General features: G+C 46.0%; 1 protein-coding gene across 1 annotated transcript in view; it reads left to right on the top strand.

Moving 5' to 3' along the window:
- Positions 1–24,250, top strand: part of LOC101163550 (nodal modulator 1-like) — a 28,765-nt gene extending 4,515 nt beyond the window's left edge. The window contains 44 exon segments of the mRNA XM_020705661.2: positions 1,483–1,628; positions 1,704–1,851; positions 2,218–2,400; positions 2,966–3,111; positions 3,180–3,294; positions 3,385–3,482; positions 6,011–6,194; positions 6,276–6,406; positions 6,476–6,631; positions 6,874–6,952; positions 7,038–7,223; positions 7,795–7,804; positions 7,807–7,826; positions 7,829–8,017; positions 9,747–9,836; positions 9,910–9,955; positions 10,041–10,141; positions 10,335–10,441; positions 10,540–10,612; positions 11,741–11,893; positions 11,974–12,111; positions 13,163–13,252; positions 13,337–13,442; positions 13,516–13,666; positions 13,754–13,931; positions 14,066–14,207; positions 14,797–14,928; positions 15,359–15,495; positions 15,564–15,651; positions 15,977–16,040; positions 16,119–16,214; positions 16,295–16,516; positions 16,651–16,733; positions 16,811–16,970; positions 18,366–18,492; positions 18,881–18,994; positions 19,072–19,199; positions 19,278–19,419; positions 19,505–19,588; positions 21,190–21,300; positions 22,646–22,747; positions 22,828–22,947; positions 23,025–23,117; positions 23,287–24,250. Coding sequence (XP_020561320.1) covers positions 1,483–1,628; positions 1,704–1,851; positions 2,218–2,400; positions 2,966–3,111; positions 3,180–3,294; positions 3,385–3,482; positions 6,011–6,194; positions 6,276–6,406; positions 6,476–6,631; positions 6,874–6,952; positions 7,038–7,223; positions 7,795–7,804; positions 7,807–7,826; positions 7,829–8,017; positions 9,747–9,836; positions 9,910–9,955; positions 10,041–10,141; positions 10,335–10,441; positions 10,540–10,612; positions 11,741–11,893; positions 11,974–12,111; positions 13,163–13,252; positions 13,337–13,442; positions 13,516–13,666; positions 13,754–13,931; positions 14,066–14,207; positions 14,797–14,928; positions 15,359–15,495; positions 15,564–15,651; positions 15,977–16,040; positions 16,119–16,214; positions 16,295–16,516; positions 16,651–16,733; positions 16,811–16,970; positions 18,366–18,492; positions 18,881–18,994; positions 19,072–19,199; positions 19,278–19,419; positions 19,505–19,588; positions 21,190–21,300; positions 22,646–22,747; positions 22,828–22,947; positions 23,025–23,117; positions 23,287–23,418 — 5,301 coding nt within the window. The 3' untranslated portion in view covers positions 23,419–24,250.
- Positions 24,251–25,355: the final 1,105 nt, after the last annotated feature.

Consider the following 25,355-nt stretch of genomic DNA (forward strand, 5'->3'; position numbering starts at 1 on the left):
GCTTAAATGATCTGTATCACTGCGCTGGCCTCTTCAAAACAAACTTTAGCTTCATCATCTGGACAAAAACAGGCGGTAAGAGATGAACTTTCTCTCTGAACTGATGCTTTCTTTAACCCATTCTGGTGATCAGCATAGAAATGACTTCCTTTGCCGCTGCAGTCGAGGTCGGTGCAGGCTTAGCCGGCTAAGGGGGGCGTTGTCATGTTACCGTGACAACGCGCTGCACCACATGACAAATAGTCCACTTTTTGCGAAAAAAGCGATTCAAACCGAAAAAATAAAAAGAAGAAACTACTAAAAACTGGTTGAATATTTCTTTCTTTTGTAAGGGACCATGTTATCAGCGGGTTAATGGATTTCAAAGTATGCATTATCAGAATTAACGCTTCGCGTCAGACGGTTCAGACTGCGTTAATTTCTGATAATCCACCTTTTGTCAGCTATTAACCCTTACATTTACGCCCCTACAGTTGGAAGAGGCTTGGTGTGAAACGTCTAAGCGGGGCGACTTTTGCAAATCTTGCTCCAGGCTTTTTCTTTCACAGCTCTATTCCGTTATATAAGAAAATTTTGGGCTGAATACAAATTCATTCCCTACCACCATTGATAATGACCGATGAGCTACGGAAAATAAATAACATCGGTTTTATGAATTGAAACAGTCGTGCAAGAACAAAAACTCAATACTTACATTGAAATGTAAACTTCTGGGCTTCAGAGCGCGCCCCTGTGAAGAAAATGCATTTGTTGGAACACCCTACCGGCAAAAGGATAGTCTGGAAGTCGCTCCGGTTCCTCCTTCAAAAACATTTTTAAAAACCACTACAGCTTCTAAAGCAATAGGGGAAAGATTTTGGATTCAGTCTCGCTGGCATAAACCGCAGGTTTTAATTTCTCCTCCGTGATCAATTTTCAAACGGAATTCCCAGGAACGCCGTCCATACAACAGTACCCGTTCGGTCCAAATCTGATCAGGTTTACCCTTTAGTGTGTGTTAACCTGTTGTAGGTAGAGCCCAAAATGCGTGTAGCTAGGCATAAATGCAAGAGTTTTGAACAACACGTATGTATGCGCGTTTACATGAACTGGTCATTGAAAGTGGTCGCTTGAACGTGCACTGCAGATGTGGCTGGAGCTGAAGGGGCTCAGAATGTGGAATTCTTGTCTTTCTACACTATTGAAAGCCTGTTTCCAGGTAGAGTTTTTCACTAAAACCTTGACGAACAGATCTGGAGCTCAGAGCCGTTGAGTTCAATTCCTGTTAAAACGGTTGCAAATATAAAAACCAAACTTTAAAAAACCCACAGATGGCGTTATTTACACAATAGTTTGGTTCTGTTTCTGAAAAAAGCTTGCACTTTCATTAACTGTAATGCTATTTTAAAAGAAATGTACTTTCTTTTTTTAGAGTTTTTTTTGCTGTAATATGTGGAATTTGCTATGCAGGACATTTCCTCATCTTCTCTGCTTTCCCTGCAGGGTTTCCTGGAGCAGACCTACCTGTTCTACGGCTTTTATAAGGTGGACAAAATCCAATACCCTAACGGCACTTACAATTTGGCTTTAGCGTACCTGCTGGCAACTATTGCATACCTGCTAGTGAGCCTGATCTGGATCGTCAAAAGGTGGGGGAAGGGCAGCGTCATGAGACCGGGATGGGCTCCCGAGGTCACCGGTTTTAAGTGTGTCGTCTCTTGAAGGTCGGCCACGGGCTTCAAGCAGAACCTGGTTAAGGACGAGGACTCCTTTCAGTGTTTCTGCAACAAGATCTTTGCCGGCTGGGACTTCTGCATCACCAACGAGAAAGTGGCAGACCTGAAGAGGAGCAGCCTGCTCTACGAGCTGCGGGTCCGTTTGGGTTCGGCTGGTAACATCTGGGAAGAGAAGCAGCTTTCTGCAGGAAAGCCATTTTATTTGGGTTTGAAAGACACTCCATAAAAACCATCAAGTAAAGAATAAAAATAAGGAATTCTTATACTAAAAACTACATCAACGCCGTTTTTGAATCTGTACTAAAGAATCGCTTTAAAAGAAAACAGTTCATGGATTTGATACGTTTGTAATAACTATAAATGTGGATCGGTACAACGCTGCTGAAAGATTCCTTCAAACTTATTAGTCCTTCAAAACAAATTCTATTAACATAATAATGTTGAAGGAAAAAAACATCAAATGCTTACCGCACAGCCTCTTTGACTCCACTTGAATCCACAGACGGACTTGGAGGAAGAGCGGATAAAACAGGAAAAAGCCAAACGCACCAGGAAGGACAAATGTCAGATCTACAGCCTCCGCCTGGTCCTGAACGTGTTCGTGATGGTCGTTCTGGCCGCCTGCTTCTACAGCATCTATTTAGCAACCACCTTCTCGCAGGAGCAGCAGAGGAAGCAAGTGAAGGTAGAGGAAGCCGCCTGCACCGTGTGCTTGGTCTTGTGTGATGTAGGTCTACGTCATGTGTTCTGCACAGCAGGAACCTGCTGGAAAACGGTTTGAAACTGAGTCAATTTTCCTGTTTCTAATCTTTTAACCCTGGAACACTTTCGCCATAAAAAGCTTTTGCCGGGTAATTTTTACCCGATATATCATTCGCAACAAAAAGTACTAGTCATAAAAAATAGATCAAAACATGACAACACATGATAAATTAGAGAGATTTTTTTTTTTAACTGTTGGATGTGTAACAAAAGGAAAAAGAAAAGCAGAAGTTCCTAAACAGATGCTCAAAAATGACTGAAAAATTAGGAATTTGAGAACAAAAAAATCCTAAAGAATAAAAATAAAATAATACTAGAAACTTGGTCTTTGGTCCACCCATTCCTGGGACATGTGAGACTTCCCTGGTGAAGGAACAGACTCCATGTTGAAATTCGTGTAAATAGTTTTCCTCGAGTGACAATCAACCAGTGATAGTGCTCTAGGGTTAATAAAATAAAGAAAGAAACTCGTTTCTTCTTGTTTCCAGGTGAACTTCATCATGGATCTCATCCACGAATACCTCCCATCCATCGTCATCACCTTGGCCAACTTTCTCACCCCCTTGCTGTTCTCCGTCATCATCAATTTCGAGGATTACTCTCCAGCCTTCGAGATCCGCTTCACCCTCATCAGGTACGGCCCTCGTCTGCGCGCCGCCACACGCTTCAGCAGACGCTGACGCCCGGCTCCGTTCTTCACAGGTGTGTTTTCATGCGGTTGACCAGCATCGGGGTTCTGCTCTTCTCCCTGTGGTCTCAGATCACCAACTGCGGGGAAGAGCCTTGCTTGTGTGGCTACAACACGGCCCTGTACTCTGTGAGTGTTCGCGGTCTGTTGCAGTTTGGAGCGAAAGCTTCAGTTTTCAGGAATGCTAACGCTCCCGGTGTGTCTGTGGTTTGTGGGCAGTGCTGGGAGACCCGGGTGGGCCAGGAGATGTACAAACTCACAGTCTTTGACTTCATCATCATCGTCGCCGTCACCATCCTCGTGGAGTTTCCCCGAAAGTAAGAGCGCACCCACCCGCCTCATGGCGGATAATACACGGCCTTTCATAGGACAAAAAATACCAGATTAAGACAGTCACACATTTGTGCTCCACGGTGGGCAAACAGTTCACCTGGAGTGTGCACTGGAGCGTGCACGAGCCAGAATCTGGGGCAAAGCGGCAGCAGCTCTGCAGCATCCATGCAGGTTTTGGTCTCAGCATCAGGATCTCTGCACACGTCCCGCTCACTGAGGAGCTTTTCCTGTAGCGGGGGCGTGTCGAGGAGTCTAGCGGACATCTCAAAAGACATTTTTAGAAGCATTTTAGATCCAGGTGTTTTCACTGAAGCTCTGCACTTCCTCGTCGTTTGGACGTTCCTCTTCTGGACGACCTGCTGTCAGGTCCGCCATGATTTTTGTTCACACTGAGCACAAAACCCCCCCCAGAAACCTTCTGTAAGGGTGGCACTTTCTGTTTTCCACATTTTACCATCATTTTTTGCTGTTCTTCTAATTTTTGTTTTAGGTTCTAATCATCAACATTAACACACATGAAATCTCTTAGTCTTTTTATCTTATAGTTTATTATGAATAAAACAATTCTTTATTTTTTCCATTGGAAATTAATCAACCAAACCTTGAATGTCTATGTCCCAAAAACTACCAGAGCTTGCTGGCCAATGTGCCCAAGCTGTGTCAAAGCCGACTCAACAGCGCCACCATGTGGTTAGATAAACTACAAAACAGGTTTGAGTCTGAATCTCCGTAACCCTTGTGCTATCCTAGGGACTTTAACATTGGGAGTTGGGTCATCTAGACCCACTAGACAGTGCTCTGAACCTTTTTTCTTCAATGATTTGTGATCTTCACTGGTGTCCATGGATTACATGAAATCTTTCCACCTTTGTCCACCTTTGTCATGGTAGGGAGAACACGTCAATGTAAGGGTGGGGTCATCTAAGATAGCACAAGGGTTTAACCAGGGGTCCCCAAATCCAGGCCTCGAGGGCCAGAGTCCTACATGTTTTCGATGCTACAATCACAGATCAACCTAACCTGACCACGTTTGAAACATTACTTCCTAGATGACCAATGAATTGGATTGGACTGGACCAACTTTCATGACGAATTTATTTATTCTTTTAGCTCTAGAACTCTGCAGCGTATTTAGTCAGCCTCCAATGGTGCAAATTCTCCTCCTTAAAAAGAGGAGAGAGATGTGACATTTAAACACCTCAACTATGAGAGACAATACCAGAAAAGAAATCCAGAAGATCACATTGTCTGATTTTTAAAGAATTTATTTGTAAATGATGGTGGAAAATATGGATAACAAAAGTTCAAGTTAACACTTTGTTCTATACTCTTTGTTGGCAACGACAGCACTCAAATGTTTGCTGTCAGTCTTCACAAGGTTTTCACAAACTGTTGCTGGTATTTTGGCCCATTCCTCCATGCAGATCTCCTCTAGAGCAGTGATGTTTTGGGGCTGTTGCTGGGCAACACAGACTTTCAACTTCCTCCAAAGATTTTCTATGGGGTTGACATCTGGAGACTTGATAGGCCACTCCAGGACCTTGAAATGGTTCTTACGAAGCCACCCCTTCGTTACCCGGGCGGTGTGTTTTGGATCGTTGTCATGGTGAAAGACCCAGCCACGTTTCATCTTCAATGCCCCGATGCTTTTCACTCAAAATCTGACGATACATGGCTCCATTCAGTCTTTCTTTTACACGGATCAGTCGTCTCTTTTCTAAAAAAACAACAGCATTTTGGAACATTTCCACCTGCCTTCATATGTAAAGTGTGAAAGTCATTCAAGAACTCCATAGTTTTCACAAGTAATCATTGTGTGTTGCATCATGTGATTTATACTTTATTGGAGAGAAGGACGGAGGGTAAAGGGTGGGATGGGTTTTTCATTTAATTTTTGTATTTTATTTTTTGTAAAGCACAAGAAGCACTTAAAAAAGTTTTATTGATTCATTAATCAACTGACAAAAGAAGACATTAGAATGTGACCCTTTAAAATCCCGACATGGATTGGAGTTTGGTTTCCATGGTTACCGTGCTGCAGCATCCCCCACCCCCCCCTCGTCCTTTGAAATTCCTGCAGCTGCAACAACGAAAAGGTTGAAGGGGTCAAATGTTTCATCTTGTAAAAGTTTTTACTCCCGTGGTTTGAAAAAAATGTGAAATCCAACGTGTTTCTTGTTCTTAGTTACATTTTAGTCATCCAGTCCAACTTTATTTGTAAAGTAAAGACACAAAAGCATGAAGACCAGCTCCAGTCAATTCAGTCTTAAGACTTAAACACAAAGTAAGAAACTTTTTCTTCTTTTTGTATTTGAACTATAGTTCTATATAGAAGATGTATTCTGGTTTTTCTTTAACGCTGCGTTGATCATGACTAGAGTTGGGTCAAGGTCATGACAGAGGCGTTGCAGTCGTCAGGTTACTGACGGCACAAAGTCACCTGTTGTGTCATAATTCTAATCACGTTTTCCCCGCATCCCGTCCAACATCCGTGCTTCTCTGCTCCACTCAGGCTGATCGTTACTTACTGGAAATCGGGCCTCTCTGATTGGTGGGGCGAGCAGGAGTTCGCCATTCCTCAGAACGTGCTGGAGATCGTTTATGGTCAGACCATCTGCTGGATTGGCGCCTTCTACTGCCCGGTGCTGCCCGCCATCTGCACCATCAAGTACTTCCTCATATTCTACGTCAAAAAGGTGCCGTTGCCTGTGGTCTGGGTGGAAGCTGGAGCTCTGACAGGTCTGAAACTTCTGTTGTCTCCTCCGTGTCCTCTCCAGCTGTCGTTGATCCAAAACTGCCGTCCGTCCACACGTCCGTTCCGGGCGTCCAGCTCCAACTTCTTCTTCCTGGGCGTGTTGCTGATCGGCCTCAGCCTGGCCTGTGTTCCTGTCACCGTCAGCGTGGCGCAGTGAGCGTTTGAACCCGCGGTGCCGAACTCCGCCTGTGCTTGTGTCCTTCATCCTCCCTTTCTGCGCAGAATCAACTCTTCCCGGGCCTGCGGACCCTTCGTGAACTACAACACGTCCTGGGAGGCGCTGACCGCCTCGGTGATGGAGCTGCCGCACGGAGCCCAGACCTTCCTCTACGCTCTCTCCTCAGAGGCCTTTGCTGTCTCCTTCTTTGTTGTTTCATGGTACGTCAATCTGAAGTTTTAGCTGAACAATGGACATCTCCAGGCCTCAAGGGGTTTATGCCTCCATGATCTCCAGACGATGATTTCACCCAGATAGTTAATGTTTCCCCAAATCTCTGAATGTGAAGGCACAGATGCTCCTTCATAGAACCTGTATCCACTGTTTGTACACAAGACCCCTGGAGCTGTCCATTCGGTTTATGTCTGAGGGATGGTCATGAAAAGCCTTTTCTCTTCTACAGCCTGGCCATGTTTTATGTGATCGCTCTGGCTGGAGCTCACAAAAGAGTCATTTCCCAGCTAAAGGACCAGCTGGTCATGGTAGGTTCCCTCCAGCATCTGCAGGTCTGACCGCTGGCTGCAGCGTGACTGAAAACGACTGTCTCTGTGTGATGACGTTCCCCAGGGGGGTCGAGACAAACACTTCCTGATCCTGAAGCTGTTGCAGGCCCAGCGGCTTTCACAAGCTCAGCCCCGAGCATCTGGATCAAAGTCACGCAGCCGAGGCAGCCCGAGCTACCACACCAGCTTCAACAGCGACTTTCCTGAAGGGCTGCTCCTGGTGCATCCTGTGCCAAACTCCTCCACCCAAGTGTGACGAGGGACCTAACGACCAGAGACATGGACAGGGAATGAACATTGTCTGTAAATTCCAGGCTTCTGAACTTTATTTTGTGAAAAGTCTGTAGGTTTTGACCATCTTTGGTCTTAACTGTCTCTCAATTTGAAAACTTTGATTTTAGCTCTTCTAGGTCACGTTTTGTATAAACTTTGTATTTTCCCACAAGAGGAATACAATTTTTTAGTTTGTGTTTTTGAAAATGTATGACATGTTTTGCACTTTAAATATTTTAACCTCTATCTTTGTTCCTACAGCAGAACTCTGCACAGAACCGTTGAAAGTATTTTTGTTAAATAGTAGTAATAAAGCTTTAAAAAATGTTTTATTAAGTTGCAAAAACTTAAGAAAAGCGTGCTTGGTTGTTTTTATTTAAAATTTGAAAAAGTTAAACTTTTTAACTAAAGAAAAAAAAAGTATATAAAACTTGAGAAAAAAAGTAAAATAAATAAACATTATTTTCCCTCAAGTGTGGTTTCTCTGTTGTTGGCCTCCGCTCCACCAGGGGGCGCTGTTTTTTACAAGCAGCCCTTCAAAGTGACAGCGCCTCAGCTGGCCGGAACCGGAGGCAGCGTGCGGTGTCGCTCGGCTCGGTCAGTCAAACGGTAAAAATGCTCCGAATCACTGTCCGGGCGGACGTGGGAACCCTGTGGTTCTTGTCGTGGATTGTTTGTTGTCATGTCTCGGCTGTCTCCTCTGACGACATCGTGGTGGCGTGCGGAGGTTTCGTCAAATCCGACGTTGAGATAAATTATTCTCTGATCGAGGTAAGGCGGCTGCTGCTAGCAGGCTAGCAGCTAACTGACAGCTAGGTTGTGGCAGGTAATCCAAGGTTACGGAGGTGGTAGTTACTATTCTAAATTTAATAAATTATGAAGGGTCTAGTTAAGAATCTTTTGTGTCGAGAGTGTGAGGTAATGTTGAATACAATTATTCTGCTCAGACAATGAAGCAGTGGTTTACACAGCCGTTTTTGGATGGAAATCACTACATTTTACATTAAACTAACATAAAAGCACTATTCTCCACGTGGCCGTCAGTCTTAATCCTAATATCTGTCAGTATGAATGAGGAAGACGTTAAGAGCTCCTCAGCAGCGGCCATAATCCCTGCTCATTCATTGGGGATTAGCCATTTGGTTTCTTCAGCTACTGAGCTGGACTTTGTTTGGAGGACATCAGATGTGTTGCCAAACTTAATCTGTCGAGAGTTTGGATTTTTGAAGTGAAATTCGGGAGTATAAATGTTGTAAAATTGAGGATAAACTCAGCTCCTGGCTGCTGTCAGCTGTTTGTTCTTTGTAATCTTTCCATGTTGATAAAATATTATGATACATTTATGGAATTGGTCCCCTTTCAAATATGTTTTTTTCTTTTTTTTTTCATTCAAACCCCAGTTTTGATAAAAATCAGATTAAATTCCCACTCCGATCAGATTTTGGTCTATTTTCAAAGTGGAATATTAGTGGATTGCGCTGTTTTTAATTAAAACAAAACAAAAGAAGTAATTTTCTAGGACATAGTTTCTGCAGCGCAACAGGAGTTCGGCAGAAATTCACCTCTAAATTGTGGGCGGGACTGTTGGCGAGTGAGCCTGTCCTCATTTCCCATAATCCCTCTGTTTTCACTCTCCTCTAGTAGTTTGCAGCCCCTCACAATGCCAACCTAACATTAGCAGTGCAACCAAAATGGCAAGCAATATCAGAACTGTCCAGCCGGACAGTTCTGATCCAGATGTCAGCTCAGTCGAGAAAAACGAGCGGAGCAGGAAGACTGTAGTTTGTCCGTAACAACAAAAAGCTTTTTCTAACGCCATTCTAGCATCTGCTACTGATTAACAACAGTTTGAATAAAGAAATGCTCAGAGATGACGTTTTTAAGATTAGTTTTCTTGATTTGTCCTCCATCGTGAAGAAAATGCCACAAGAAGCTGTCAAAAACACCACCGGAGAGAGACGGCCTTTAGTTCTATCATCGCCTGCTGATATTTCTTCCTGGTTTTAATGGAGGCACAGTTCTGCAAAAGACCTGGGAAATCCTCCAGTAGCAGAAAGTTGAATCGAAAGGTTGACTTGAAATCTGTTCTCCACATTTGACCGTCCTGCGTTGGAGCTGCAGGTCACGTGTGTTAAACGGGAACGCGTCGAGTCTCTGACCCGATGTGACATCAGGGCGACTTGGGGATTCCCAAAACTAACAAAGAAAAAAGTCTTGTTTTAGCGGGGGGGGATCTCTGATAGGCATCCTACATGACAAAGATGTGATGAGTAAAAAAAACAAACATAATAACTTACTTTCAGGAAGAAACCATTTTGCTTTTAAAGAAAGAAAAACCTTGAATGTGTTACACTGACATGTTGTCTAAACTGACAGGAGCGACACACAATAGACAAACGTAACTTGTGATGATGCAAGAAAAGAAAGCACATTTCTAAACCACAAACGATTTCCCAGTAAACTGCTGAGACTTTGCTGATCTTGTTCTTACTCTCCTCAGATCAAGCTCTACACCAAGCAGGGCTCGCTGAAGTATCAAACCGACTGTGCTCCAATCAACGGCTACTTCATGATCCCCCTCTATGATAAGGTATGACAGGAAACATTCTTCAGGACGTCTGACTGCGTTTGACCCGTGCATGACGCCCTCTGTGCTCCGACAGGGAGACTTTGTTCTGAAGATCGAGCCTCCTCTGGGATGGAGTTTTGGTAAAAGCGTCAGACATTCTTCAGATTTCTAACACTGCAGCTGAATGCCTCCTCCTCACGCTCTGTCCTGTTGAACTGTGGACAGAACCCACCAGCGTGGAGCTGCACGTGGATGGAGTGAATGACATCTGCACCAAGGAGGAGGACATCAACTTTGTGTTCACGGGTTTCTCCGTGTCTGGAGCGGTGAGAGCCGTTGACTTTTCCTCTGCACACTCGGAGGGCTGATGTTCTGCAGCTAAAGGCTTATTTATGGATCAGCTGCTGGTCTCTGTTGTCTAAGACTGACCTTGAGCGTCCTGCTCCAACGCTCAAGTTTCTGTGTTTTGCCTTTGGTCGGGAGCGTAGAAGCTCAGCAGTTTGGTTCATGCGTGTCCAGGTTCTGAGCGGAGGTCATCTGCTGGGCCCGGCAGGGGTTGAAGTGACCCTGAGCCGAGCGGGAACCGAGGAGAAGCTGCAGACTGTGGTCACGCAGCCTGGAGGAAAGTACGTGCCTCACCCCTTTGTTTCAGCAGCCTTCATCCCATCGACTGCTGCTGCTGCTGCTGCTGCAACGTCTAGTCTGTGTGTTCTTCATCACACAGGTACACCTTCTTCAAAGTTCTGCCCGGACATTACGACATCACAGCGTCCCACCCGTCCTGGACCCTGAAGCAGGTCAGTGTCTTCTTCCTGCTGCCAATCACCCAACCAGGATTCGGTTCCATGCCGGTGTCAGTCACCTTCAAGATCCGAAGTAGCACTCAGTCGTCAAGGCAGGGCGCTGCAGCGTTAACACACCAGGTCAAGTGTCTCCCAAGTTTTGGTGTGCTCTTCCCACACTTGAAAATGGCTGATTGAAGATCGATTTACTCGGTCTGCCACTTGAGATCATGTTCCGATCTTTTTAAAATTTCCATTTGATCAGTCAGCAGTCAATAGGTAAAAACCTTAAACACACATAATAATAGCAATAAATATTTACAAATTCAAATTCCACATACACATTAACAACAAACCATTAATGTAATCTGAAGTGCTTCAGTTAATTAGCAACCTCATTTATTTATTTTAATTGATTATATTATGTTCTTATGTCAAATCCAAATTCAGTTAAGAATTTTTTTAAAATCACATTACTTAGAAGGGAGTAATCACATTCATAAGCAAACTTCACACTATAAATTTACAAAAAGTCACAACGCACACCCACAGGATAAACATCAAAGTCCAGGAATTTGAAAGTTCCGACTGGTACGTGAAGTACGCGCAAATACCCTCAACACACCAAACAGATAAGGAAACAAGCGATTGCGTTACTCCAGCGCTTAGATACAGCCACTTCTTACCGGCTGCCTCTTCAACAGATGAATTATGGGTACTGGATTGCGCACAGGCAAGCAAGCATGCTTTACGCCGGGGCTACAGAGGCTCATGTCTCGCTGGTGCTTTTTTTTCTGAATGAAGCGCGTGCGTCGCCATTAAATGCCTGACGCTGCAACCTAAGCTGCTCAATAGTTCCACCACTCAGTGGTAACACACTGTCCCTATGAAACTCTACCGACTGTCTGTGCTGGACTTCTCTGCAAGATTCAGATGCAGTAAAAACGGATGCCAAAGTCTTCTGTTGTCGTTTCCATGGAGATCTATCTGCTCCAAACACTCGTCAGGCCAGTTAGGAGGTTTGGCGTTGGATGAAGGGACCGCTCTGACAAAGTCTTGGAGGTTTTAGCGAGGTTCCCTGGGAAATCCTTCCCTGCTCTGCAGCTGACCCCCCCACCCCCCCCCCGTGCCGTCTCCCCGTAGAGATCCACCTCCGTGCACGTCTCCACCGTCAACGCTCCGGCTGCTGAACATCTGGTGGTCGCAGGATACGACGTCTCCGGGGAAGTCCGCAGTGACGGAGAGCCGGTGAAGGACGTCACCTTCCTCCTGTACTCGTCCACAGTCGGCGAGGAGGTGAAGCAGCTCTGCGCTCCACATTCAGGAATGCGGCAAAAGCCTCTGGCGTTCAGAAGTGATGGGCTGTATGTTTTCAGGGCGTCAGCGGCTGTAACCCGTCTCCGGTGGAGGGGGCGGATTCTGGGGACAGCTCCCTCCTGTACCTGTGCAGTGCTCAGTCCAGAGATGACGGCACCTTCGTCTTCTCTTCACTGGCCAGCGGCGAGTACACAGTTGTGAGTCTGTTTTCTCTTTCTGTGCAAAAACCTGAACCGCGTGAGTCCACCCTTCAGCCTTTGACCCCAGCTTTGTTTTGTCGGTCAGAAACAAATGATCCAAAGTCCTTTTCTCCTTCTGATGATGAAGAAGCATCTGTGAATGTTATTCCAGTCCGGCGGCCACAAATCTCATAAATCCTCCACAATAAAAGCACATCAGTGTTTTGGTCCATCCAGCACAGGTTAACAGGACGGACCAGCATCACCAGAACGTGCATTCAAAAAGGAAAAATACTCCAAATAACATAAGATCGTTGGTTTAATGCAGCCGCTGATCAGTCTTTACCTTCAAGACGTGGAATGATTGACAGACGGCCTGTCCAGTGAACCCCACCTTATTCCCTCAGTGGCTGGATGAAGTGGGTTCAGAGGATGAATGAAGGCAGTCGAATGGCTTGATTCCATTTTTCTTTTAGACATTTTGCAAATAAAATTGAAGAAACTTTGTACTTTCCAAACCAAAACAAAAACCAAATTTCTCTGGGAAAGGGATACTTGATACGCCGAAGAGATGTTTTTTGATATAAACAACAATCAGAAAACCTATAGGAGTATATTAAAGGTAGAACACAGCGTCTGTATTTTAGACTTCATCCTGTGTTTGGAGTGTCCCAAACCACTGCTACGTTTAGTTTCTCTCAGATTTCAAAGATGGCTGACAGTTTTGAAGGGTTTGGTTTAAAAAGCCTCAGCAGCCTCTGCTCTCTAGTTTCTGCTGATCAGGTCCAGATCCAAACCTGATCTCTAAAGTACAATGACGTCCAGATCGCTTTCATTGTTTGATATGTAAAGTTTTATTTTGAAGGTTCGTCAAACGTTTCCTGCTGGGGTCTTCTGTTTGTGTGAACCATTTCACTGTTTCAAAAGCTGTTCAGAACAGTATTTGCGTGTTTCAATGTAAAAGCAACCAAACGTCGTCAGGATCTTCAGGGTTCCCTCCAGCGGTTCTTCTTTCACTTTCCTGTTTCTGCTTCAGCTGCATATTTTCTTCTTCCAACTTTCTCTGCAGGTGCCTTTCTACCGGGGGGAGAGGATCACGTTTGACGTCGCTCCTTCACGGATGAACTTTAAGGTGGAGCACAGCAGCCTGAAACTGGAGGTAAAGTTCACATCCCAGCTGCCGCTTTTCTCGGCTCGGCTTCTTAATATCACAGAGGTTCCGTCATTTGTGTTGCCGCTGCAGCCCGTCTTCCGCGTGATGGGCTTCTCCGTGACGGGCCGAGTTCTGAACGGCGGCGGCGGGGAGGGCGTGCCGGAGGCCGCCGTCTCCCTCAATAACCTGATCAGAGGTAGGAATCCAGGCGCTCTCCTGGAAACGGCGATGTCGGTCTCTTTTGCTGAACGGCGGCTGCTCTTCCCCAGTGCTCAGTAAGGAGGATGGCTCCTTCCGGCTGGAGAACATGACAGCCGGTACCTACACCATCCGCGTCAGCAAGGACCTCATGTTCTTTGAGCCGCTCACCGTGAAGATCGCCCCCAACACCCCCCAGCTCCCTGACATCATCCCCGCGGGGTGAGTAAGGGCGGAGCTTTTAGTCTTTGTCCCATGCTCGGTGGTTCGACCAGAAGTTTAAAGGAGAGCGGGCCGCGTCTCTCACAGGTTCAGCGTCTGCGGTCAGATCTCCATCAGCCGCCTGCCTGAAGGCATGAAGCAGCAGAGCCGTTTCAGGGTCATTCTGACCCCGCGGGGCCAAGACAAGGCCACCAGCCGTAGCGTGGACTCCGACCCTCAGGGGGCTTTCTGCTTTCAGGCCAAACCTGGAGACTACAACATCCAGGTGAGACTATGACCACACCCTCTTCTCTAAGCCACGCCCCAATAGGCTCCTGCTCCCCTCAGACGGTGCTATAAAGCGATGGTGCTTGTAAAGGAGTGTTCGCCGTGCATGAAGCTTCCATGTTCCATGTTCAGGTGTCTCTGCCCGACGCTGAGGTGAAGGCGGGCCTGGCTCTGCAGCCTCAGGTCCTGGAGGTGTCCCTGCTGGACCGGCCCCTCACAGACCTGCTGTTCACGCAGTTCATGGCTTCTGTGTCTGGAAAGGTCTACTGTCTTGGTAAATGCCGCGGAGCCGTCAGTTGGAGCTTAAACGGAGGTTGTCCAATCAGAGGAGACGCTTCATAAAAGTTCTGGTTTGACCCTTTAACGCCAAAGTTTTGGCTCCGGTGTTGACAGCTTACCGTCAATCTTCAACTATTTACCACTTAGGGTGATTTCAGCGGATTCTGTCGCAGAAAAAAAGCGGCTTTGTGCTGTAATGCTGATTCTCATTGGTTGTGTAAAAGGTTGAAGAGTTACAACAGAACGTTTCGTGTGTTGGGTGTTAACGGGTTAAAACCTTCATGTATTTACTGCATTGAAAACATGACATTTCCAAATCCACTGCACACAGAATGGGAAAAGTATTGAGACACACAGAGAAGCAGCAAACTCTGCTATACCTTCACAATTATCGGTTTTGGATCATTCAGAAAATGTTCTAATGACACGTTTGTTGCAAAAAGTCACAACAATTCTGTTTTTACTGGGATTAGAATCCCTGTACAACGTTGGACCCCTGTCATTTTAGAGTCCAAATGTGGATTTAATAAAGAAATGTGAAGTAGAGATGAGTCCCTGACGTGTGTCTCTGTGCTGACTCGTAGCTTCTTGCGACGACGTGTCGGTGACGCTGCAGCCGGTGAGCCGGCAGGGCGACAGGCGGACGGTGGCGCTGTCCGGCCGCAGCGATGTCCTCAGCTTCTCCTTTGACGACGTTCTGCCTGGAAAATACAAAGGTTCGTTCGTGATTCCCGCTCTTTCATTAGGTTTTCGTTTCTTCCTTCTTTAAAACTGAGTTTTTACAAGTCAGACTGTGGAGTCTTCTGGTCTGCCGACCGAGACACCAGACATACTCAGAACTTAGACACAACTGATGAAGGAAAGTGACCAGACGAAGCTCTCCCATCATGACTGAAAGTGTTTTTTTTAGCTGAATAAAGTTAGTACCTTCAGGCTCAGTTTCCTTTCTTCTGAAAGAAGCCTGTTTTAGCATTTTGTGGTTTTTGAACAGCTAGGCTACAACCTCTGACCTGAGCACAACCCTGTGGCCTCCAGGCTGTAAGTGTAAATATGCAGCTTTTGAAAGAACCTACATTTGGAGGAAACTATGGCTTGAACATCTCCGGTCGTTGCTTTAAAGCTTTCCTTGTGTCTGCTTCCTGTCAGTGGGTATTCCTCATGAGGAGTGGTGCTGGAAGCAGAAGTCCATGGAAGTGGAGGTCCTGGACTCGGATGTCATGGGAGTGGAGTTCAGACAGATCGGTTTCATCCTGCGCTGCTCTCTTTCCCACGCCATCATTCTGGTCAGTCTTCTGCCGTCGGTGCTGCAGCTGACGGGCTGCCGATCTGACACTCTTGTTCTTCCACGCAGGAATTCTTTCAGGATGGCAGCAAACCGGAGAACGTCGGCGTCTACAATCTCTCCAAGGGAGTCAACCGCTTCTGCCTGTCCAAGCCTGGTGAGCCTCGCCTCCATATGACCCGTGTTCATTCATTTTAGTTTGGTTGTGACTTTGATTTTTCACAGTAACTAGACAGAAACTGTTTAAATTTAACTGAAAAGCCAAAGCAAAGCATTTCACACCACAGGAATGCCGAAAAAAGACACAGAATTTGGATGTGCAGGTGAAAATCCGTATCTCCCACTAGATAAAGGGGAGACGGACGGACAGTTGATTGACTTTTTAAACCGAGCATCGCCGCCTTTGTTTGGTTAAAAGTGATTGAGGACAAACGTCTGAATCTAGAACTGATAGACGGTAATGATGTGCTTTTGTTGTGCAGGTGTGTATAAGGTCACCCCGCGTTCCTGCCATCAGTTTGAGCAGGACTTCTACACGTATGACACGTGAGTGAAGAGATTCCACGTGGATCTCACATCAAGCACGTGAACAGGTTTCTGAACGCTCCTGTCTGCTGTGAGCAGCTCCGCCCCCAGCATCCTGACGCTCACTGCGGTGCGGCATCACATGACGGGACTCATCACCACCGACAAGCTCCTTGACGTCACCGTCACCATCAAGTAATCAAGAGCGCCACCTCGACTGCCTCTGTGTGGGCCTTCTCTGGTGATGACGTCTCTCTTAAATCGCCACCCGTCAGGTCGTCCATCGAGAGCGAGCCGGCTCTGGTGCTGGGGCCCCTGCGAAGCCTGGAGGAGCAGCGGCAGGAGCAGCAGCTGCAGGAGATCCAGCTGCGCCGCCAGGAGCGGGAGCGCCGGGCCGCCGGAGACGAGGGAGGAGCCAAGGACGACAGCCCGCCCATCCAGGAGAAGGCGGACGACCTGATCGGCCCCTTCCACTACGACTTTTCTTACTGGGCCAGGTCAGAAACTCTGCCCCCCTCTACAGACAAACACAGATTCAGGACTGAAAACATCTTTGGTTTTGAGTGATTGGATCATTTTATTTGAATATTGGACTCTGCAACAAAAAAAAGGCTAAAACCTGAATTTCCAGGGCTGGTGAGAGGGTCACAGTGACCCCTTCCTCCAAAGAGCTGCTTTTCTACCCCCCTGAAGTGGAAGCAACCATCACAGGAGGTAAAGCCTGCTCAGTGAGCTTTATCACACACGGAAAAAAAGAGGAAAAAACAGTCCTTTTCTGGGTGTTTGGACAGATTCATGTCCCGGTCGGCTGGTGGACATTATTGGACGAGCAGGCCTCTTCTTGGAGGGAAGCGTCTCGCCGGCGCTCGAGGGGGTGGAGATCTCCATCACTGAGAGGGGGGCTTCTGCTCCACTCATCACTGTGGCCACAAACGACGTTGGAGCCTACAGGTACGAGCGCCTGCACCAACACTTTACAGGTTCATCAGCAGCTTTTCATGTATTCTTCATGCTGATTTAATCTGCAACCCAAATACTTAACACAGGTTTTTTAAATGAATCAAAATGTCAGTTTAGATCACTAAGTTAGTCAAAGAACTCCCAACAGAGGTTTGTTACAAGAGTACTGGTGAACTGGAACAGAATGAAAAAACGCACATGCTTTCTCAATGCCATCTCTTAATGAAGAGTCTTAGACCTGCGTTTAACCCCCCCCCCCCCCCCACCACCACCACCACCACCACCACCATTCTTCCTAACATGGTCCTTAAAAAATGAAAATGAATAGATTGGTTAGCCAATCAGGAAACTGAATGGAGAAGCCGGTTGAGGAGCAGCTGACAGAGGAGGAACTCTGAGTCCAACTCTAATGTGCAGACCTGAGAACAGAAGCGATGAGGCCGTCCTCCTGGTTCTGGTTAAAACTCTTCCAGCAGGATCTGACAGAGCTGCCGCTTTCTGAGAAGATGGTTACGGCGGTTCCATGACCGGGGTTTTGGCCACCGAGACACCCGCCTATGGCTGGATCCTGCGGAGAGTTCGGAGTTGAATCGCTTCTCCTCCACATTGAAAGGAGCCGGTTGAGGTGGCTCAGGCATTTAGTCCAGATGCCTCCTGGACGCCCTCTCTGGGGAGGTGTTCCGGGCATCATGTCCCACTGGTCGGAGGCCCCGGGGAAGACCCAGGACGCCAAGAGAGACCATGTCTGTCGGCTGGTCTTGGAACGCCTGGGGCTCCCCCCAGAGGAGCTGGAGGAAGTGGCCGGGGTGAGGGAAGTCTGGGCATCTTTGCTTAGACTGCTGCCCCCGGGACCCGATCACAGATGAGTGGAGGAAGATGGATGGATGGTAACAGCGGGCCAGCCTGTTGGAGATGAAGACCCGAGTCCACTTCTCTAAATCTGGAAATGGTATCTCACTATTTCAATAGATGGTAAAAAGTTAAATATACTGTGGCTTTAATCTGAGCTTTGATTAAAGGTGAGGCTGTGATGACAGCAGAACTTTAGAAACAGACTTTTGGTCATTTTTCCACTAGAAGCTAACCTTTTCTGGCCTTTTCTATTCCAAACACAAAAGCTGGAAGTTTGTGAGATCCGCTACTCCAAACAGCAGAATCTAAAACCGTGGTGGTTTGGTGTCTGAGCTGCATCAGGCAGAGTATCGTCCACATACAATTTTAATGTACATCCACATGTACAGGCAGAACAGCAGAAGTCCAAAAATCAAACCCTGAGGCACTCCCTTTGACAGACTGCCCTCAGAAACGCACGTCAGTGTTGACACGGATTTCATGTGTGCTAAAGTTCAGCTGGATTCTGAGTGATGGCTGCTTCTCTCTGCACAGCGTGGGCCCGCTCCACAGCGACCGCAGCTACGACATCAGTGCCAGGAAGGAGGGCTTCGTCCTGAGTCCGGCTGAGGGAACGCGGGGGGACTTCAAGGCCTTCGCTCTGGCAGGCGTTACTTTCAAGGTGGGTGGGCTCCTCGCATGACGTTTTCACGTCCACCAAGAAGCAGCCGCTCCACCCTTTCATCTGTAGCCCCTCCCAGGGGCTTGTGATGATTGTGATGAAAAGCTTCAGTTTGTTCTGACCGTCTAGAAAAATAGTGGTGGGGACTTTGTGATGTTCATCACGCCGTCGTCGTTAAGATCAGCCACTGTGAGCGGTAAAACGGCCCAGTCTCCCTCTCCGGCTGAGTGGAGAGGGTTTTTGAAGTCCTGACTTCTTCTTTACATGAACATCATCTGTAAAGAGGAACAATGGTGACTCTTAGGTCACTCAAACACAGATCTTTTTTTCTGTTTTACCTCCCTGACCTTCAGGCGGAAGGAGTGATGGATTTTTTTGTGTTTTTCAGATTAGGTCAGAGGACGGACAGCCGCTGTCAGGCGTCCTCCTGTCTCTGAGTGGAGGACAGTTTCGTTCCAACCTTCTGACGCAGGACACCGGCCTCCTCACCTTCAATAACCTGGTCAGAATGCAGCATCTCTCAGGAGAGCAGCTCTTTGCGGCTCAGTCCGTTTCATTGGTCTCTGCGCTTTCCTCCAGAGTCCTGGGCAGTACTACTTCAAACCAATGATGAAGGAATTCCGCTTCGAGCCCGCCTCTCAGATGATCACAGTGGAGGAGGGTCAGAACCTCAGCATCGACATCACCGGCATTAAAACTGCGTACAGGTTAGGGATGCAGACACATTTTGGTTTTCCCCGAAAACGGTGGCAGCTGTTTGTTTACGGAGCGAATGTGATCCTCAGCTGCTACGGAGCCGTGCAGTCGCTCAGTGGGGATGCGGAGCGGGACGTGGCCGTGGAGGCAGTGGGGCAGGGAGACTGCAGCCTGTACAGCGAGGACACGCTGACGGATGAAGACGGTCAATTCCGACTGCGGGGGCTGCTGGTGAAGACCCTGGAGGGCCTGCAGATTTTCCCCAAATATTTAAGTTTTTTAAGTCTTTGTTTTTTGTTTCTTTTGTTTTTTGCAGCCTGGTTGCAAATATCTGATTCAGCTGCGAGCTGAAGGAAACGACCACATCGAGAGAGCGCTGCCAAAGCACAGAGCCATAGAGGTACGAGAACATCACAGCCTTCATCCACCCTTAAAAAAGACTTTATTTAACTCAGTTCATCTCAGTGATCACATCCCAAAACCTTCTGTCATCTAGTGGTTAACAGCTGTCGAAGCTCATACGCTCAATGACAGCAGTCAAATGTTTGCTGTAAGTCTTTACAAGGTTTTCACAAATGATTGCTGGTATTTTGGCCCATTCCTCCATGCAGATCTCCTCTAGAGCAGTGATATTCTGGGGCTGTCACTGGGCAACCCCCGATTTTCAACTCCACTCCAAAGATTTTCTATGGGGTGGAGATCTGAATTGGCCAATCCAGGACCTGGAAATCCCTCTTACGAAGTCTTTCCTTCGTTACCCGGGCGGTGTGTTTGGGATCCTTGTCGTGCTGAAAGTCCCAACCACGTTTCATCTTAAGTGTCCTTGCTGATGGAAGGAGGTTTTCACTCCAAGTCTGACGATGCATGTCCCCATTCATTCTTTTTACACGGATCAGTTGTCCCATTGCTGAAAAACAGCCATAAAGCATGATGTTTCCACCCCCATGCTTTACACTACCATAGGTATAGTGTTCTTTGGATGCAACTCTGCTTCTCTTTCTCCTCAAAACACAACGAGTAGAGTTCGAAATGCTCTCTAGCAAACTTTAGATGGGCAAGCACATGTACTGGCTTTAGCGGATGAAGGTAGACTATCAGTGGTCTTGTTTGTCTTCCATTTCCTAATAATTGTTCCCACTGTTCATTTCTTCACACCAAGCTGCTTATCTATTACAGATTCAGTCTTTCCAGCCTGGTGCATGTCAACAATTTGGTTTCTGGTGTCCTTAGACAGCTCTTTGGTTTTGGTCATAGTGGAGATTGGAGTGTGACTGTTTGAGGTTGTGGACAGGTGTCTTTATGTAGATAACCAGTTCGAATAGGTGCCATTAATACAGGTAACTAGTGGAGGACAGAGGATCCTCTTACAGAAGAAGTTAAAGGTCTATGAGAGCTAAAAATCTTGCTTGTTTGTTGGTGACCAAATACTTATCCACCATAATTTAAAAATAAAATCTTTAAAAATCATACAATGATATTTTTCTGGATTCTTTTTCTCATTTTGTCTCTCATAGTTGAGGTTTACCCACGATGAAAATTACAGGTGCCTCTCATCTTTTTAAGGGGAGAACTTGCACAGCCGGTGGCTGACTAAAAACATTGCTGCCCCACTGTATATTGGTAGAAGGATGCTGAGTCTAGAGCTGTCAGGCACGGGATCTAGAGGAAGACCAAAGAAGAGGTTTATGGATGCAGTGACTGAAGACATGAAGGTAGCTGGTGTTAGAGGAGAGGACAGGGTTAAATGGAGGAAGCTGATTCGCTGTGGCAGCCCCTGAAGGTGCTGCTTTTGGAATAAATCAGCTGCTCTTCGAGTGTTTTTTGACATCTTTTAGCCTCCTCTGTTTTTCAAAGCGAAGAAAAACCTGTAATTATCCCACAGCCAAACCCCTAGTTCCAAACACCTCCCTCCCCTGTGATGGTGCAAGGTTTCCCTCTGCTGCCGGGTTCTGTGAACCCGCTTGGGCTCCAGTGTTGCATTAAAACTGCATGTCCTCTCAGGTCGGAAACAGCGACATTGAAGGAGTCAACATCATCGCATTCAGGCAGATCAACCAGTTTGACCTCAGTGGGAACATCGTCACGTCTCCAGAACATCTGCCAACTCTGTCGGTGAGAAAGAACATTCGTCTGCTAACAGAACTTTCTTATTCGACCAGGATGTTGATGTTTTTCTAATAAGAGCTGACATGACTTCAACTGGGGTGAACCAAAGATTCATGAAAACCACTCCAATGTGATGTAGATCCTTCAGTCATCATCTGAATTGATTTATGAGGCTCTTTGGGATGTCAAGACAGTAAAAGTTGACTTTTAAAGATCCACTCCAATGAAAATGGTACTTTTAACATGTTCTTGTAGTATTTTTTTTTTCAAATTGGTGAACATTTATAAAGAAAATTTAGATTAAAACTCAGTTTCTGGGTATTTCTTAATTCTAATCGTGGTGAATCAGGAGCAGATGGAAAAATGCTGTTTGAAAAAGCTTGTAGCTGTTTTGTAGAAACTACAATCGGCTCCACTTGTAGGCGACCACATCCACATTACGTCTTTGTTTTCCCCCTCTGAGCTGGCATCTGGCTCTAAAACTGTACGGCTGAATGGCTCCGACATTTCTCGCCATTTTTGTTTCACCGCCAATATTAGCTTGGGGTTGTGAGGATCTGTAAGCTAGCAGGAGAGAGTGTAAACAACGGGATAATCCTCGCCAACAGTTCGGCCCACAACCCAGAGGTGTATTTCTAATGAATGAATGCGCTCTGCAGAAACTATGTCCTAGAAACCGGCACAGGTTTTTTGATTTTGGCTAAAACGGCATAAGTAGGGCTGCACGATATGGGGAAATATGAGTGATCAATGTTGTGATGCCGTTATAACTTGCAATACATGAACAAATGGCAAAACAACCAAAATCATCATTTCTAAATAGGACGGGAAAATCTACCATAAAAGGGGTGCATCCGTTTGTTTAACAACGTGAAGGCGTCCATCCAACTGGTCAAATTCATAGAGGGATTTATTTGATCCGGTAAATACTTCAAGCTCCCATAAGGTTGTTTTAGCACATTTAAGGTAACCATTTATTGCAGTTTTCGCCGTCTTTTGCAGTATGCGTATTTCACCGCTTGAAATTGCGAAAACGATAAATTTTCTATTTTGTGTGCAGGTCTAGTCATAATAAAAGACCACCGGGAACGTTTTGATAATAGATTGAAAAGTGGAAATTTGAAATGGAAAACTATGTAGTAAAATAACCCACTAAAATGTGTTTTTTTTTTTAAGGTTCTGAGTGGTCCATCAACTCTACATCAGTCTGAACTATTTAGAAAATGTGTTTCCTGTTTTTCTCCTTTGTACACCACTGAATAAATCCTCTGAGAAACGCTCTGATCTACCCCCCCAAAGGGCTTAAGCGTCATGTACATTTCACTGAATGCTTATTTATTTTTCATTTTAGGTAAAACTGTACAAAAGCGACAATCTGGACAATCCCATCAACAGTGTGTCTCTAGGACAGTCCTTGTTCTTCCACTTCCCTCCTCTGGACCAGGATGGGGAGGTTTGGGCCGTTTCCTGACGTTTCAGAGGCTTCGCAGCTTCCCACACCAACCTCCTAGACGCGCTCTCTTGCTTTTTCAGACCTACATGCTGATGCTGTACTCCACGCTGCCCCGCTCTCAGTACGACTACACCCTGCCTCAGGTGTCCTTCAGCACCGCCGGCCACCACAAGCACATCACGCTCACCTTCAACCCCACCGTGAGGCTCACATCTCCTCGGTTCTCTGACACGTTTGTGGGTTTTTGTCTCCTCACGGCTGCCGTTGTGTCTCTCAGCGTAAAGTGCCTGACCAGGATGTTGCTCAAGGCTCCTACATCGCCCTGCCCTTCACCCTGCTCCTGCTTCTGGCAGCATACAACCACGAGAAGGTACGAGCACCGCCAACCCCACACCGGACTTATTATTAGTAGATCCACTCAGCTGGGAGTCGTCAGTCCCAAAGTCGCGCATTCCTTCCAGTTGATCCCATTTTGAGCAGCGTGTTTGCATGTTGAGGATTCAGGCGGTGTTTAATTCCTGTGCTGGCGTGTTGTGCAGGTGATTCCCATGCTGCTGCAGCTGGTGAACCGCATCCAGGGGGTGAGGAGCATGTCCCAGGCCAGCGCCGACGGGGCCGCTCTAGATGAAGCCAAGCGTCAGAACAAGAGACAGAAGGCGCGGCGTACGTGAGGCAGGCCTCGGCCTCGGGTACCGCAGGGTTTTCCGTGTCAGCCAGCCTTTTAGCTCGTCAAGGTGTGTTCTGACAGCAGGCTCAGGTGGAGCCCCCGGGAGAGACCACTCCTTGTTCTTTAGCCCACAGCAGTCCAAATCTCAGAGCCGATTTGATACATTTACCTTTCACTTCAAGTTTCCTTTTGTGGTTCTGAAAGCACTTCCATGCCTTTGATCGTAGTCTTAATCATTGTTGTCCCTGTTTAAGAACAGAAAAACCACAGCAGACACACACGCTGAATTCTAATCAGACTGCTGCTAAGAGGCTGTATTATGAAAGTCCATGTAGATTTAGGCTTTCTCTGAAATGTTTTAACAGAAACTGTAGCTGACAGGCAGCTGGAGACCTTCAAGGATTAGATCCTGATCTGATCCGGGGTCTCCTCCATTTCATTGTGATTTATGGGGAAACTTTTCTCAGGGTGGGGGGACGAAAAGATGCTGAAATTTGAATTATGGAATGAAGTTTGGTTAATTTATTAACACTTTGACTCTCGTGTGAACTCTAGTCTAGTTTGTGTGAAAGAACGTTTCTTTTTACTGATGACTTCTTCAATCCATTCTGTCAGATGATGTGTGCTTACATTTTTTTCTACAACATAAAAATGACTAAAGATGTCCTTCCTGCATTCGATGAGCTCTGCGAGGTCGCAGGGTCGAACCGTACTGTGAAATGTCCGTCATGTGTGAGTCGCACCAACAGGGAAGCTGTTCCAGAGCGCTGTTCATTTGTTTGGGGGTGGGGGAGGAACTGCTCTAATTTTTCACAATAAAGTTTGACCACGATGAATGGCGTTTGACCAATTTGCCTGCAGGGGGCAGACTAGTTCCAGGCATACATTTGGTAGGTTTTTAGGAACCTCATGTTCTTATCCTCTGGTTGTACAAAAAAAATAAAGAAAAGAATATTATATTAGTTTAGCATCTCATCAGGAAGCCCAACCACATGATGTCATTTGTTAGGAATAAAACGGATGCTATGCAGAAACAAGATTTTAAAATGAACATTTTTAATGTAATACACTTTTTTTTAACTATTTCATTTCAGACGTTTCTAAATAACTTGTATTGTTTTTTTAGCCATAAGTTATTCACATGAGGAAAGTCACAGCAGATGACAACTTGTAAAAGTTATTAATTAAAAAAAATCATAAGAAATTGCATAAAATAGAACAAAGAAAACTAGATGCGCATTAAAGTAAACTAGGGTGAGAAAACACAGACTTGAACACAACAATCCTACAGCAATATTAAATAAATCCACACACAGCCCCCCTCCCCCCAAAGAGATTTTTTAACACAAAACAACAAATAGAACCACTCACAAAAAAATTCAAAATTTACAAATGAAGCTAAAAGAAGTGAGAATGCATGAAATCTGCAGAATAAGTAATGCAACCTAAGAACTAGTTCTGTGTCCCAAACATTTAACTAATATTAATATTTTCTTTTAAAAAGCCCTTTTTTTGTCAAATAAACATAAATTGACAAATGTAGTAATGTTCTTATAGATATAAACAATGATTTCACTAAATAGTGATCAAATGTCCAAACATGTTGAACAAACTGAATTTCAACAAACTCCTATCTTTTTCTACATGGCCGTCCATCCGCTCCTCCATTTTCCAAACCCGCTCATGGGGTTGCTGGAGCCTATCCTAGCCTCTGTCATGTGAAAGCAATCGGCGGTTCACCAGTCTCAGCTGCTTTCTTAATCGTCAACCTTCTTCAAGACAACTGTGAATAAAAAACAACGAAAGGATTATAAATGAATGTGATTGACATCTGACCAAAAAGAAGGTAAGAAGACAAATCCACAGAGAAGCTCTTTGGATTGAAAATTCACAGTGGAATTCTGGAAGCGGATCTGCACCTGGAGGTCCGATGGCTTCGTG

The sequence above is a fragment of the Oryzias latipes genome, chromosome 1 (assembly GCF_002234675.1).
Source record: "Oryzias latipes chromosome 1, ASM223467v1".
Lineage (NCBI taxonomy): Eukaryota > Metazoa > Chordata > Actinopteri > Beloniformes > Adrianichthyidae > Oryzias > Oryzias latipes.